The 12,633-nt window shown below is 40.7% G+C and overlaps 1 protein-coding gene and 1 long non-coding RNA gene across 2 annotated transcripts in view; one reads left to right on the top strand and one right to left on the bottom strand.

Annotated features, from left to right (window-relative positions):
* Window positions 1–12,007, top strand: part of IST1 (IST1 factor associated with ESCRT-III) — a 22,428-nt gene extending 10,421 nt beyond the window's left edge. The window contains exons 5-10 of the mRNA XM_028477569.2: window positions 5,510–5,593; window positions 6,117–6,227; window positions 7,687–7,887; window positions 8,719–8,811; window positions 9,862–9,910; window positions 11,167–12,007. Coding sequence (XP_028333370.1) covers window positions 5,510–5,593; window positions 6,117–6,227; window positions 7,687–7,887; window positions 8,719–8,811; window positions 9,862–9,910; window positions 11,167–11,366 — 738 coding nt within the window. The 3' untranslated portion in view covers window positions 11,367–12,007. The remainder of the gene's footprint in view (window positions 1–5,509; window positions 5,594–6,116; window positions 6,228–7,686; window positions 7,888–8,718; window positions 8,812–9,861; window positions 9,911–11,166) is intronic.
* On the bottom strand, window positions 8,818–11,160 carry LOC114484015 (uncharacterized). Its single transcript, XR_003676446.1, has 3 exons — window positions 10,549–11,160; window positions 10,158–10,218; window positions 8,818–9,134 (listed from the first exon to the last, which is right to left on the bottom strand). It is a non-coding gene; the product is annotated as an uncharacterized lncRNA (long non-coding RNA).
* Window positions 12,008–12,633: the final 626 nt, after the last annotated feature.

The following is a 12,633-nucleotide window of genomic DNA, read 5'->3' as shown; positions in this document are numbered from 1 at the left end:
ATTTGCATATATTGAAGAATCTTTGCATCCCTGGGATAAACCTCACTTGATCATGGTGTATGATCCTTTTAATGTGCTGTTGGATTCTGTTTGCTAGTATTTTGTTGAGGATTTTTGCATCTATGTTCATCAGTGATATTGGCCTGTAGTTTTCTTTCTTTGTGATGTCTTTGTCTGGTTTTGGTATCAGGGTGATGGTGGCCTCATAGAATGAGTTTGGGAGTGTTCCTCCCTCTGCTATCTTTTGGAAGAGTTTGAGAAGGATAGGTGTTAGCTCTTCTCTAAATGTTTGATAGAATTCGCCTGTTAAGCCATCTGGTCCTGGGCTTTTGTTTGTTGGAAGATTTTTTAATCACAGTTTCAATTTCAGTGCTTGTGATTGGTCTGTTTATATTTTTTATTTCTTCCTGGTTCAGTCTCGGAAGGTTGTACTTTTCTAAGAATTTCTCCATTTCTTCCCGGTTGTCTGTCCATTTTATTGACATATAGTTGCTTGTAGTAATCTCTCATGATCTTTTGTATTTCTGCAGTGTCCGTTGTTACTTCTCCTTTTTCATTTCTAATTCTAGTGATTTGAGTCTTCTCCCTTTTTTTCTTGATGAGTTGGGCTAATGGTTTATCAATTTTGTTTATCTTCTCAAAGAACCAGCTTTTAGTTTTGTTTATCTTTGCTATCGTTTCCTTCATTTCTACTTCTGCTTTTTTGACCATGTATTTTTGTACCCTTCTCATGCTGCCTTTGAAAAAGGCTTTGTAAACTTGTTTCTTCCTCCTTTTCACGCCTTATATCATGGAACAGAACAGTGCTTTCCAAACTTGAGTAATTTTTCTAAGGGGCAAAGTTACAAATACCCCCCCAGTTTTGTCTTAAATTATTTTTATTGTAACGTTATTTAAGTATGTAAAAATAGAAGAGTTTTTATACAACTGTAAACCAGTAAAGTTAAAATAACATTAATTTAAGGGAATGGATGTTTTGCTTCACTGATTCATTCCACAAATATTTATTGAGCAGATGTTGTGAGTTGGGTTGGTACTGAGAGCACAGTGGTGAGCAAAGTATGACACCAGCCCTACTCTTGTAGCTTAGAGTCTGGTAGAAGAGACAGAAAAATTCACTGAGAAATTGCCTGCCACAACGTGGATATGGTACTGACTGCTCAGCTACAAATTAGTCGAGTTTTTTTCTCTCCTATTTTCTACATCTTTGCCAGTTATTCAGTAGGAGATTGTCTCAGTCTTATCTCCCAACCTATCTTATGAGATTTCCTTGTCTTCTGTATGTTTTTATTTTTTAAGAGGTCTTTTTAAAGTCTCTGAATATGTTTTTTTTTTTTTTTTTTTTTTTTTTTTTGTGGTATGCGGGCCTCCCTCTGTTGTGGCCTCTCCCGTTGCGGAGCACAGGCTCCGGACGCGCAGGCTCAGCGGCCATGGCTCACGGGCCCAGCCGCTCCGCGGCATGTGGGATCCTCCCAGACCAGGGCGCGAACCCGGTTCCCCTGCATCGGCAGGCGGACGCGCAACCACTGTGCCACCAGGGAAGCCCAATATGTATTTTTTTTAATAGTCTATTATTTTTGTTTCATGGCTACAATGTCTTCTAACTCTCTGAGAATATTATAGTCCCTTTTTAACTTTTCTTGTTTCTGTATTGTTTCCTTCTATCTATCTCTTAGATTTAAACTATTTTATAATAGAGGCTTTTCTGAAAGGTTTCGTGGCCCTTGGCTGTTCATATTTAAGAGTGAGGTACTAAAAAGTGGATTGGAACCTCTTGTGTGCTTGGGTGGGCTTATTGCCAGATGCCAATTCATTGTTTGTTTTTTTCTCTTTTTTCCTTCCAGTTTCATTGAGATGTAATTGACATACAGCACTGTATAAGATGTACAGCATAATGACTTGACTTACATACATCATGAAATGATTATCACAGTAATTTTAGTGAACATCCATCACCTCATATAGATACAAAATTAAAGAAATAGAAAAATTAATTTTTGTAATGAGAACTCTTACGATTTACTCTCAGCAGTTTTCATATATAACATACAGCAGTGTTAATTATATTTACCATGTTGTGCATTACATCTCTAGTACTTACTTTACAATGGGAAATTTGTAGTACCTTTTGAGTGCCTTCATCCAATTGCCCCTTCCCTCCCACTCCCTGCCTCTGGTAACCACAAATCTGATCTCTTTTTCTGAGCTTGTTGCATGTTTGTTTGTTTTTGAAGTTTAATTGACCTGTAACATTATGTTGTTCCTGTTACACAACATAGTGATTTTTTTCTGTACATTTCAAAATGATCACGATAAGTCGTTATATGTCACCATACAAACACATTACTTAGTTATTGCCTATATTCCCCACACTGTACATTTCGTACTTATGACTCATTTATTTTGCAGCTGGAACTTTGTACCTCTTAATCTCCCTCACCTATTTCCTCCTCCCACCCACCTCTTGAAACCACCTGATTGTTCTCTGTATCTATAATTCTGTTTCTGTTTTTGTTTGTTCATATGTTTTAGTTTCTAGATTCCACATATAAGTGAGATCATGATATTTTTCTTTCTCTGTCTGACTTATTTCACTTAGCATAATGCCCTCTAGGTCTATCCATGTTGTTGCAAATGGCAAGATTTCATTCTTTTTTATGGGTAATATTCCATTGTATATATCTACCGCATTTTCATTCATCTATTGATGGGCACTTGGGTTGCTTCCATATCTTGGTGGTTGTAAATAATGCTTCAGTGAGAATAGGTGTGCATATGTTTTTTCTAATTAGTGTTTTTGTTTTCTTTGGATAAATACCCAGGAGTTGAATTGCTGGATCAGATGTTAGTTCTGTTTTTAATCTTTTGAGGAATCTCCATACTGTTTTCCATAGTGGCTACACCAATTTACATTCCCACTAACAGTACACTAGTGTTCCTTTTTCTTCACATCATCACCAACACTTGTTATTTCCGGTCTTTTTTTTATGATAGCCATTCTGACAGGTGTGAGGGGTTATCTAATTGTGATTTTGATTTGCAGTTCCTTAATTAGTGATATTCAGCATCTTTTCATGTGCCTGTTGGCCATGTGTTTGTCGTCTTTGGAAAAATGTCTGTTCAGATCTTCTGCCAGTTTTCTAATTGGATTGTTTTTTGTTGTTGAGTTGTATGAGGTTTTTGTATCTTTTGGATATTGACCCCTTATCAGATATATTGTTTGCAAATATTTTCTCCAATTCAGTAGGTGGCCTTTTCATTTTGTTGATAGTTTCCTTCACTGTACAAAAGCTTTTTAGTTGGATGTAGTCCCATTTGTTTATTGTTGCTTTTGTTTCCCGTGCCTGAGACATACCCAAAAGAGTATTACTAAGACCAGTGTCAAAGAGCGTACTGCCTATATTTTTTCCTAGAAGTTTTATGGTTTCAGATCTTACATTTAAGTCTTTAATCCGTTTTGAATTTATTTTTGTGTATGTGTTGAGAGAGTAGTCCAATTTTCCCAACACCATTTATTGAAGAGGCTGTCTTTTCCCCATTGTATATTCTTGCCTCCTTTGTTGTAGAATAATTGCCCATATAACTATGGGTTCATTTTGGGGCTCTCTATTCTGTTTCATTGATTTGTCTGTTTTTATGCCAATACCATACTGTTTTGATGACTGCAGCTTTTTTAGTATAGCTTGAGATCAGGGAGCATGATACCTCCAGCACCAACTCATTGTTAAATGATCTGACTAAGCCCTTTCTTGAGGGAACTCCAGACTGTCAGGAACTAGTTTTCTTTCCTTGGATTGGTCATTCTCCTCAGAGAGGAGTTCTGTCTTCTACCTGGAAGGTATAAGCTGGCTGCATTTTTGAGAGCACAGGGAGAAGGAAGCCAAAGGTATCATTCCTCTCTTAGAGAAGATTTACACTTAATTCTCTTGTTGCCAGTATCTCTGCTCTCTGCTGTGCATGGAGCCCAGAGTTCCTTTAGTTTAACCTCCCCAGAGAGCAAGCCTCCTGTATTCTGATAGGGTAGGGAGGGTGGTTATACAGTTTCATGGGTAGGGGAATGGGAGAGTAGAGGCAGCTGCTTCTACTTTTAATGTAAATCTTGTTTATAGCCTCTCTTATACTCCTCCTTTATATCAAGATTAATTCCAGACGAAACAAAGATTTACATGTTTTTTTAAAAAATGAAACCTTAAAGAAACAAAGTTAGGCATTAAAAAAATAATCTCATAGTGGAAAAGGCATAAACATGCCACAAAACCTAAAAGTGATAAACAAAGAGTGATAATATAAGTAAAAATTAAAGATTTCTGCATAGTATAAAGCAAAACAAAAACCATTGTTAAAAGACAAATAACAAACTGATAAGTACCCAGTACCACTGAAAGTCTACCTAACACTTGAGTGCCCCCTCACTGAACTTCCAGGTATTGGAACCACTCTGGTCCAATAGCAGTCATCTCCTGCCTGTACTATTGTAGTAACTTCTTGAAAGTTTTTTCTACATCTACTTTGGCTTCCTTTAGTCTGTTCACCATTCCATCAGAACAACTAAGGGTTCTGTTCAAAACACTGATCTGATCCAGTCACTACCCCTTGCTTTAAAGTCCTTTAGTAGTTTCCTGTTGTTCTTGTGATAGAAACAAAACTAATAAAGCCTACACGGCCCTGCACTGTCTGGCCCCCATCTGCCTTTCTTTATTTCCTACCACACTCTTCCTCTGGGCTTTGCACAAGAGGCTCACTGATTTTATTTTGGCTTGAGGATTGGCCCTGTTTTTCTGGCAGAGGCTTTTGCACATGCTGTTTTCTTTTCCTGGAATGTTCTTCCTTCCCTCCATGTTTAGTTAACTCCTGATCATCCTTTACATCTCAGTGAAGTATCACTTTATCTGACTTTTGTGATCAGGTCTGATTCTTCTGTTGTAAGCATTTAGTTTAGAGTACTTTTCCTTTCCCCTTATCACAGCTGCATTTGTACCTTTATCTTTGTGATTATTTGAGTAATGATTGTTTTTACCCAGAGACTGTTAAGGTTTTATAAGAGTAGGAACAATGTCTGTTTTTGTTCATCGTTTGTAGTGTATAACATAATGCTTATAATAGAGTTTGGCACATAGTTGCAGCTCAGTGGATGGCTGGATAAAAAACTAAATGAATTAATATGTACCCCTTAAGGCTTTACAGACCTAGTCTTTTGGAAATCCTGTTTACTGTTTAGTTTTTTTTTTTTTTATTTTTTACGCGGACCCCTCACTGTTGTGGCCTCTCCCGTCGCGGAGCACAGGCTCTGGACGCGCTGGCTCAGCGGCCATGGCTCACGGGCCCAGCCGCTCCGCGGCATGTGGGATATTCCCGGACCGGGGCACGAACCCGCGTCCCCCTGCATCGGCAGGCGGACTCTCAACCACTGCGCCACCAGGGAAGCCCCTGTTTACTGTTAATAGGAGGAAGCTTGAAGCCCTCTGTAGGAGTGATTTCCATTTTTATTTACTGTTCTTTTTCTCTGTAGGTTGCTGATCAACTCTGTGCCAAGTATAGCAAGGAATATGGCAAGTTATGTAGGACCAACCAGATTGGAACTGTGAATGACCGGGTAATGAACATAATTGTTAAGCATGAAGCAATGGGTGGGGTGGGGGCAGGTTATTTTTATTGCCTGCAGTGAGTCCAGTGGATACCACTGTAATGTAGGGTTAATCTGGGATTGCACATTTCATAGTAAGAGAGAGAACGCTGTCTGGTGGTGCAGTCAGCTCCTTACCCCTGTCCTACACCTCTGATTGTAAAGCTTTCCGTCATCCTGTGTCTTTCTGATTTTGTACCTTATCCTTTGTGCCACTTGTGATTTATGGAGGTAGAAGTGAGGTGGGGAGAAGGGTAGATGATTTCAAATGTGGAAGGCAGCAGTATCAGTGTTTGAGGCATATGTAACCAGAGAATGTGAGAGATACATGGGTCTTGTGCTATGTGATTGGAAAAAAAAAATAATTTAACTGGTTGGAGCTTCTTTTTTTCCTCTCAATTTGAAATGTGAGGAACAAAGTTTAAAATTGATACAGGTTAGGCTTAGGCTGGTTGATGCAGATGCATCTTAACCCTGGATCTTTTACTTACAGCTAATGCACAAACTGAGTGTGGAGGCCCCACCCAAAATCCTGGTGGAGAGATACCTGATTGAAATTGCCAAGAACTACAATGTGCCCTATGAGCCTGACTCTGTGGTCATGGCAGAAGCTCCTCCTTAGAATACAAAGGAAAATGAGTCTCTCGATATCACTGTCTTTGAAAAATAACCATTTTCTTTGCACTCAAGTTTGCATGTGGGAGTTTAAGCCTTTGTCCAGTTAATGCCTCTGGGATAACAATAAATATGCCTGCATCTCTCAGGTATTTAGGGATCCTGGTGGAGAGATACCTGATTGAAATTGCCAAGAACTACAATGTGCCCTATGAGCCTGACTCTGTGGTCATGGTACGTTTAGAGTATTAGAATACAAAGGAAAATGAGTCTCTCGATATCACTGTCTTTGAAAAATAACCATTTTCTTTGCACTCAAGTTTGCATGTGGGAGTTTAAGCCTTTGTCCAGTTAATGCCTCTGGGATAACAATAAATATGCCTGCATCTCTCAGGTATTTAGGGATCAGATGAGATGAATGACTGAAAACACTTTGAAAAGGTACAAACTTTGATACAAATATAAAGTGGCATTATTGCTACTTTTCAGTGAGGTTCAAGGAATTGAGAGGCCCCTATGGGTAGCAAGAAAAGCCCCAAGACCCAGAACAGATCCTGAAAACATCTGTTGTGTGCCTGCCGTGTGCCCCAGAAAGCTGAGAATACAGAAAATATATAAACAATGTCCCTGTCCTAAAGAGGCTTACAGTGAAAGAAGGGCAGATATGCAAATAGTAAATCAGCAGTTAATGTTGACCAGGTATAGTATATGTTTTGGTGTGCTGCTCAGACAACCCTCCCCCTGCCTGAAGTACACATTTCAGGACAGAAGCATTTATTCTGCCAGCTCTTTTTTTAAAAAACAAATTTATTTATTTTTGGCTGCAGTGGGTCTTCGTTGCGGTATGTGGGCTTCTCATTGCAGTGGCTTTTCTTGTTACGGAGCATGGGCTCTAGGTGCACGGGCTTCAGGAGTTGTGGCGCGTGAGCTTAGTTGCTCCGCGGCATGTGGGCTCTTCCTGGACCAGGGCTTGAACCCCTGTCCCCTGCGCTGGCAGGCAGATTCTTAACCGCTGTGCCAGCAGGGAAGCCCCTCTCTCAGCTCTTGACAGTATTGATGACTGGTGGCTCACGCAGCTGAGTGTCCCTCCAGCAGTGGCCCTCAGAAGAGAGCTTCCTTACCCAGGGTCTTTCCTGGGGGCAGCTTGTATTTGGTAACTGGTCATTGCAGGGGATTAAAGACTCTGCCCGTTTGTCCCCAGTTGGGAGTACCTGCTGTAGGCCCAGCCTAGCTCCAGAACTCCCTGGGGGAATTAGCTGACCCCTTTGTTGTGAGTGCATGGCAGCCCACCTTCCTTTCCCCAGCCCTGCTTCCTTCATGTCCCCACAGGTGTCTATCCCAAGAGACCTCTCCAGTAAACTTCCATCACGCCTAATCTCCATCTCAGAGTCAGCTTCCTGGGGAACCTAGCTGGTGACGGGCCTGATATGGGTTTCTCTTTTTCTTAGGCAGAAGCTCCTCCTGGAGTAGATACAGATCTTATTGATGTTGGATTCACAGATGATGTGAAGAAAGGGGGCCCTGGAAGAGGAGGTGGGGGCGGATTCACAGCACCAGCTGGTGGACCTGATGGAACAGTGCCAATGCCCATGCCCATGCCCATGCCATCTCCAAACACTCCTTTCTCATACCCTCTTCCAAAGGGACCAGTAAGTACACATACAAATAAATACGGATATAAACTAGAAAATGTTACAGAAGATGACAAGTTGGCTCTGTGAATACACTCAGGAATTGTAGGTTATCAAGAGGATTTAGCAGTAAGAATATTTGGTATTAGTTTATTGATCACATTGTGGAAAAAACAGCATTGGCATTTGGAGAAAGTCTTGGTTCACCGGTAGGTAATGAGGTGGGAAAATCTAGAGAGATGGTACTAGAAAAACTCCTTTTCATGTAGGTTTCTTGAACCTTTGGGACTTGCAGGTATATTAGTAGCTTTTTCCAAAAATGAATAACCAATACTTATTACCAGGTCTACCTCCTTTGTAGACAAGAAGATGAAAGTCATTACTAGTAAGAAAGTCTGGGGACTTCCCTGGCAGTCCAGTGGTTAAGACTCCATGCTTCCACTGCATGGGGTGTGAGTTCGATTCCTGGTCAGGGAACTAAGATCCCACGTGTTGTGCAGTGCGGTCGTCTCCTCTCCCCCAAAAAAGAAAGTCTGGTAAGAAGCTTCCCTTGTAGACATTGAGGCAATTTAGTAATTTGAAGAATAGCCTTTGGGTACAGATCTTTAAAAATCTGGATTCTTCCTGATCACATGTGGTCCTTTTAGGCACCTTTTTTTCTTTTGGGGCTCTTGAATACATGTATTAAATATATATCTTGAATATATATATGTATTCAATGTGAATATATTCACATTGAGAAAATAGTTGTATACACACACATATAGTTATTTCTCCCTTCCTATTTACACACTTCAGAAATTGCAGATCAGGGGCAGTGTCTCTGATGTTGCCTTTCTCCTCTTGCAGTCGGATTTCAATGGATTGCCAATGGGAACTTATCAGGCCTTTCCCAATATTCATCCACCTCAGATACCAGCAACTCCCCCATCGTATGAATCTGTAAGTGCCTGAGCCTCTTTTATAAGCAGCAGGAGAGTGAACCCATGAAGAGAGAGCAAAATAATGGCCACAGGGAAGGCACAGTTTTGATCAACTCCTAGTACTGGCATTGCTGTATGCTTTGGATTCTTGTGTTGCTTTAATATTACCCTGGAAACGGGGAGTGGTGGTGGTGGTGGTGGCAGCATCGTTGGTGGCAATGCTTTGTCTGCAGTTAAGCCAGGAATCAGGAAGGAGCTGCAGATCCTGGAAAGTTCTGGTAGGGCACTTGATCAGACTTGAGACTAGGCAGAGAATCATATTGAGCTGGTACAGTCTTGGTGCTAGAATATAATAATTAAAATACCAGTTTTATACATTTTCAACACTGTAAAGGACTAAGAACCAGATTTTTGTCTTAAACAGGTAAGTGTCTAGTAAATTTCAGCCTATAGCATTAATTTTATATTTTAGTCTTATAGTTAAAGCTTGCTATTATTGCTAATATGGTAATGATGCCTTGAACTGTAGGTGGTTGTAATAGTTTTGGTTCAGAATTAGATGACTTTTCTGCCAGCCTTGTTTCCTCATCTAGGGAGATCGCCCTGTTCCTGAGCTTGCTTAGTGTTCTTTCCTTTGGTTTTTACATTGGGCCTGAATTTTTATGTTTTGGTTTTGCACGCATTGAACCATTGCCCACAACTGTTTCTAGGAATGAGGTAGAAGATCTTCGTTAGTATTTGAGGACTTGGTTCTTGGAGATGAATGCGGTGGTTTAGAATTCTTTCTCTCTGCCTGGAAGGTGAAGGTAACAGATTAAAGAGAGATGTTCTGGTGTGGTAAGAATTTTCTTTTCCTCTGCTTGGCAGTTATGAGTTCAATATGGTATCTATCTATCTAGTTGGAGGAAGATCAGGAAAGGAGTATAGGGGGCAGAGGGGCAGTTTCATTGGAGCATTTTCTGTTGCTTTTGCTGAGCAGCTTAGCTTTTGCAACACACATGGGCTTATACCATTACTTTCACTAGTGATGCCATTGCTTTCTCCTCTGGTGATGATCTTTGTGTTTCAGGTTGATGACATTAATGCTGATAAGAATGTCTCTTCTGCACAGATCGTTGGTGAGTCAGAAACCCTCTTGAGAGTTTCTCAGTCCTGAACCCTTTGCTGTTTTCTCATCACTGTTCCTCCCTCAGATTGTTTTTATGCTTCTGGCATTCTACCCACATGCCCCGTTTTCTCCCCAAATGCAGTATGGTGGAAACAGAACTCAGGATTTCCCACTTCCAAAAAGAAAAGATCTTTCATGGCTTCAAAGAATCTCCCCAGTTCCCTGTTTCTGTTAGTGGTATCATTATTCTTTTTCACCTTGTAGTTTTCAGTCATCCTCAAGTTTGGTATGTTCCTGCCGCTTCCATTTCCACTGTGCCTGGAAATACCAATTTTTTTTTTTTAATTTGGGCATTAAAGAGGGGGAAACAGACATAAATCATAAGTGTATAGCTCAGTGACTTTTTACAAAGCGAGCATGCTCATGTAGCCATTCACTGAAAAATTAAAACACTACCAGCGCTCCAGAAACCCAGAGGGGAATATTTTTTAAAATTGGGACAGTTTATTGAGGTATAATTTACATACAGAGAATACACAGAAGTGTATATTGTGATGAGTTTTGATGTGTATCTCCACACACAAACATTATATAACCACCACCTCAGTAAAGATACAAAACATTTCTGTCCCCCCCCCAGAAAGTTACCTTGTGTTCCTTTCTAGTCAGTTCCATCCCAGAGGCAAGCACTCTTCTTATTTCCTAAAACTACGGTTTAGGTTGCCTGTTCTAGAACTTAGATATAAATGGAAACATACAGTAGGTAGAGAGGGTGATGATTTTAACTTGTAAGATATAAAACGGAAGACTAGAAATACAGATCACATTCTATTACATCAAATGGTATGAATGTTAACATTCCATATAAAATTTTTTTCCCATAAGCCTTAAAGATTAGCTCATCCCAATAGAATTCTAGTACCATTTCTTGGACTTTATTATGGGAGTAGACCTTTGTGAAAGGGGACAGTCTGTTTAAATGAATGCTGTGTACTTAAGCCCCATGCACCACACTTTGACTTTCCCTTAAACTTTTTTCTCACTGTAGGAAAGTAAAACATATATTCAACCATAATTAGAAAAGGTAGCTGTTAATTGTCCTGAAAATTTTTACTGACCTTTAGAATTAAATAATTATTTTTTAAAAAACAATGTTTTCTCCAGTATTTTGATTATTTCATTGTTTCTGCCAGGGGGGATTGTGGGGTTTGAGGATCTGAGCCACTGGCATTTTTAACACTGTGCTCCTTACTCTAATTTAATTAGGCCCTGGTCCCAAGCCAGAAGCTTCTGCAAAGCCCCCTTCCAGACCCATGGATACCTATGACAACTTTGTACTCCCAGAATTGCCATCTGTGCCAGACACGCTACCAACTGCATCTGCTGGTGCCAACACCTCAGCCTCTGAAGACATTGACTTTGATGATCTTTCCCGGAGATTTGAAGAGCTGAAAAAGAAAACATAGGCTTCATAAACCAGGCAAGGTCCAAATTCTGGGAATTGAGACTGAGCAGTTTCTCCTTGTAACAAAGAATCTCCTTGAAATTTTGCTTCATCTGTTAACCATCACTGAGTACACTCTTCCTCTGGGCTCTCTTCCTGCTCTTACACACTCTGCTGCTTTCCAGTTCTCCACTGCTCCTGAGAGACTAACAGCTGGAAATTGTGAGGTTGGAGCAGCTGGCTCCCGGCAGCCTTGCTTGTTCTTTTCCTGTCAGTGTGATCCCATTTCTCTCCTTCCTGTCCCACCATCCCTGCACAGGGGAGTGAGAAGGGGAGAGCTGTCAGAGATGGCCGGGTGGTGGAGGAGAGTACTTCCTGAAGTGTCTCAGCTCTGTGCTGAGGTTCTAGACTTAGAAACAAACCCCTCCGTACAGAGGGATCGGTGGTGAGTGAGATTCAAGGCCAAGTTGTGTATTTTCTTGCTCTAATATGAATGGGAGAGAGAGAAAATGGCTCAGGAAGCCATTGTAACAATTCTTAGAAGCTGGGTCTTCTCATTGACATATACACTACTCCTTGCTGCAGGGCACTGTTCCACCTGGATCCAGTTGCAAACTTTGGAAAGTTGAAGGCCTCTCTTAGTTCTACTGGATTCTCAGGGAGCCCTCTGTGGCCTTTTGCTTTATTTTGAGTGCTGTGTTTCCCTTTTAATAGAGGGCAGCACTGTATATAAATTCCTGTTTTTCCCCGTGGCATGTTCTGTTGGATTGCATTGCTGGCCACATACTGGGCAGAAGTCACCATTCAAGGCTAAGGTGGGCTTCCAGTAGCCTTAATAGAAATATTCAAGTCTCTTGAGTAGTGAGCTGGAAAGCCTACAGGTGAAGAGGGGTTCCTGTTTTCATTTGAAAACGTTAATGATCAAGAGAACCTTTAAAAAGTGATCTCAGATAAATTTTTGGTGCCCATGTGTTTTGCTCCTTCCCTTGACAGATGAGACTCTTACTGTTTTGCCCCCTAGCTAAGGCCATCCTTCCCCACAAGGATGGCTTTGGGATCGGAAGATATGACTTCGGCTTCTGTGTGGTGTATCTGTACACACTTGTTTCAAGCAACTTTTCTTTAATGTTTTTGATTGATTTGTATGTCATGGCTCAGTAGCTGCTAATAAAATTAAAAATTCTGTGCCCTGCTTTCTCCATTGTTTTGGTCAAATGACGAGGGGCAGGATTTTAGGGGCAAGATTTTAGTGGAGAGTATTTAAGTAAGTGACCCATACCGGGCACAAG

Source organism: Physeter macrocephalus, chromosome 17, assembly GCF_002837175.3.
Source record: "Physeter macrocephalus isolate SW-GA chromosome 17, ASM283717v5, whole genome shotgun sequence".
Lineage (NCBI taxonomy): Eukaryota > Metazoa > Chordata > Mammalia > Artiodactyla > Physeteridae > Physeter > Physeter macrocephalus.
This window is presented reverse-complemented; position numbering and strand designations above follow the sequence as displayed.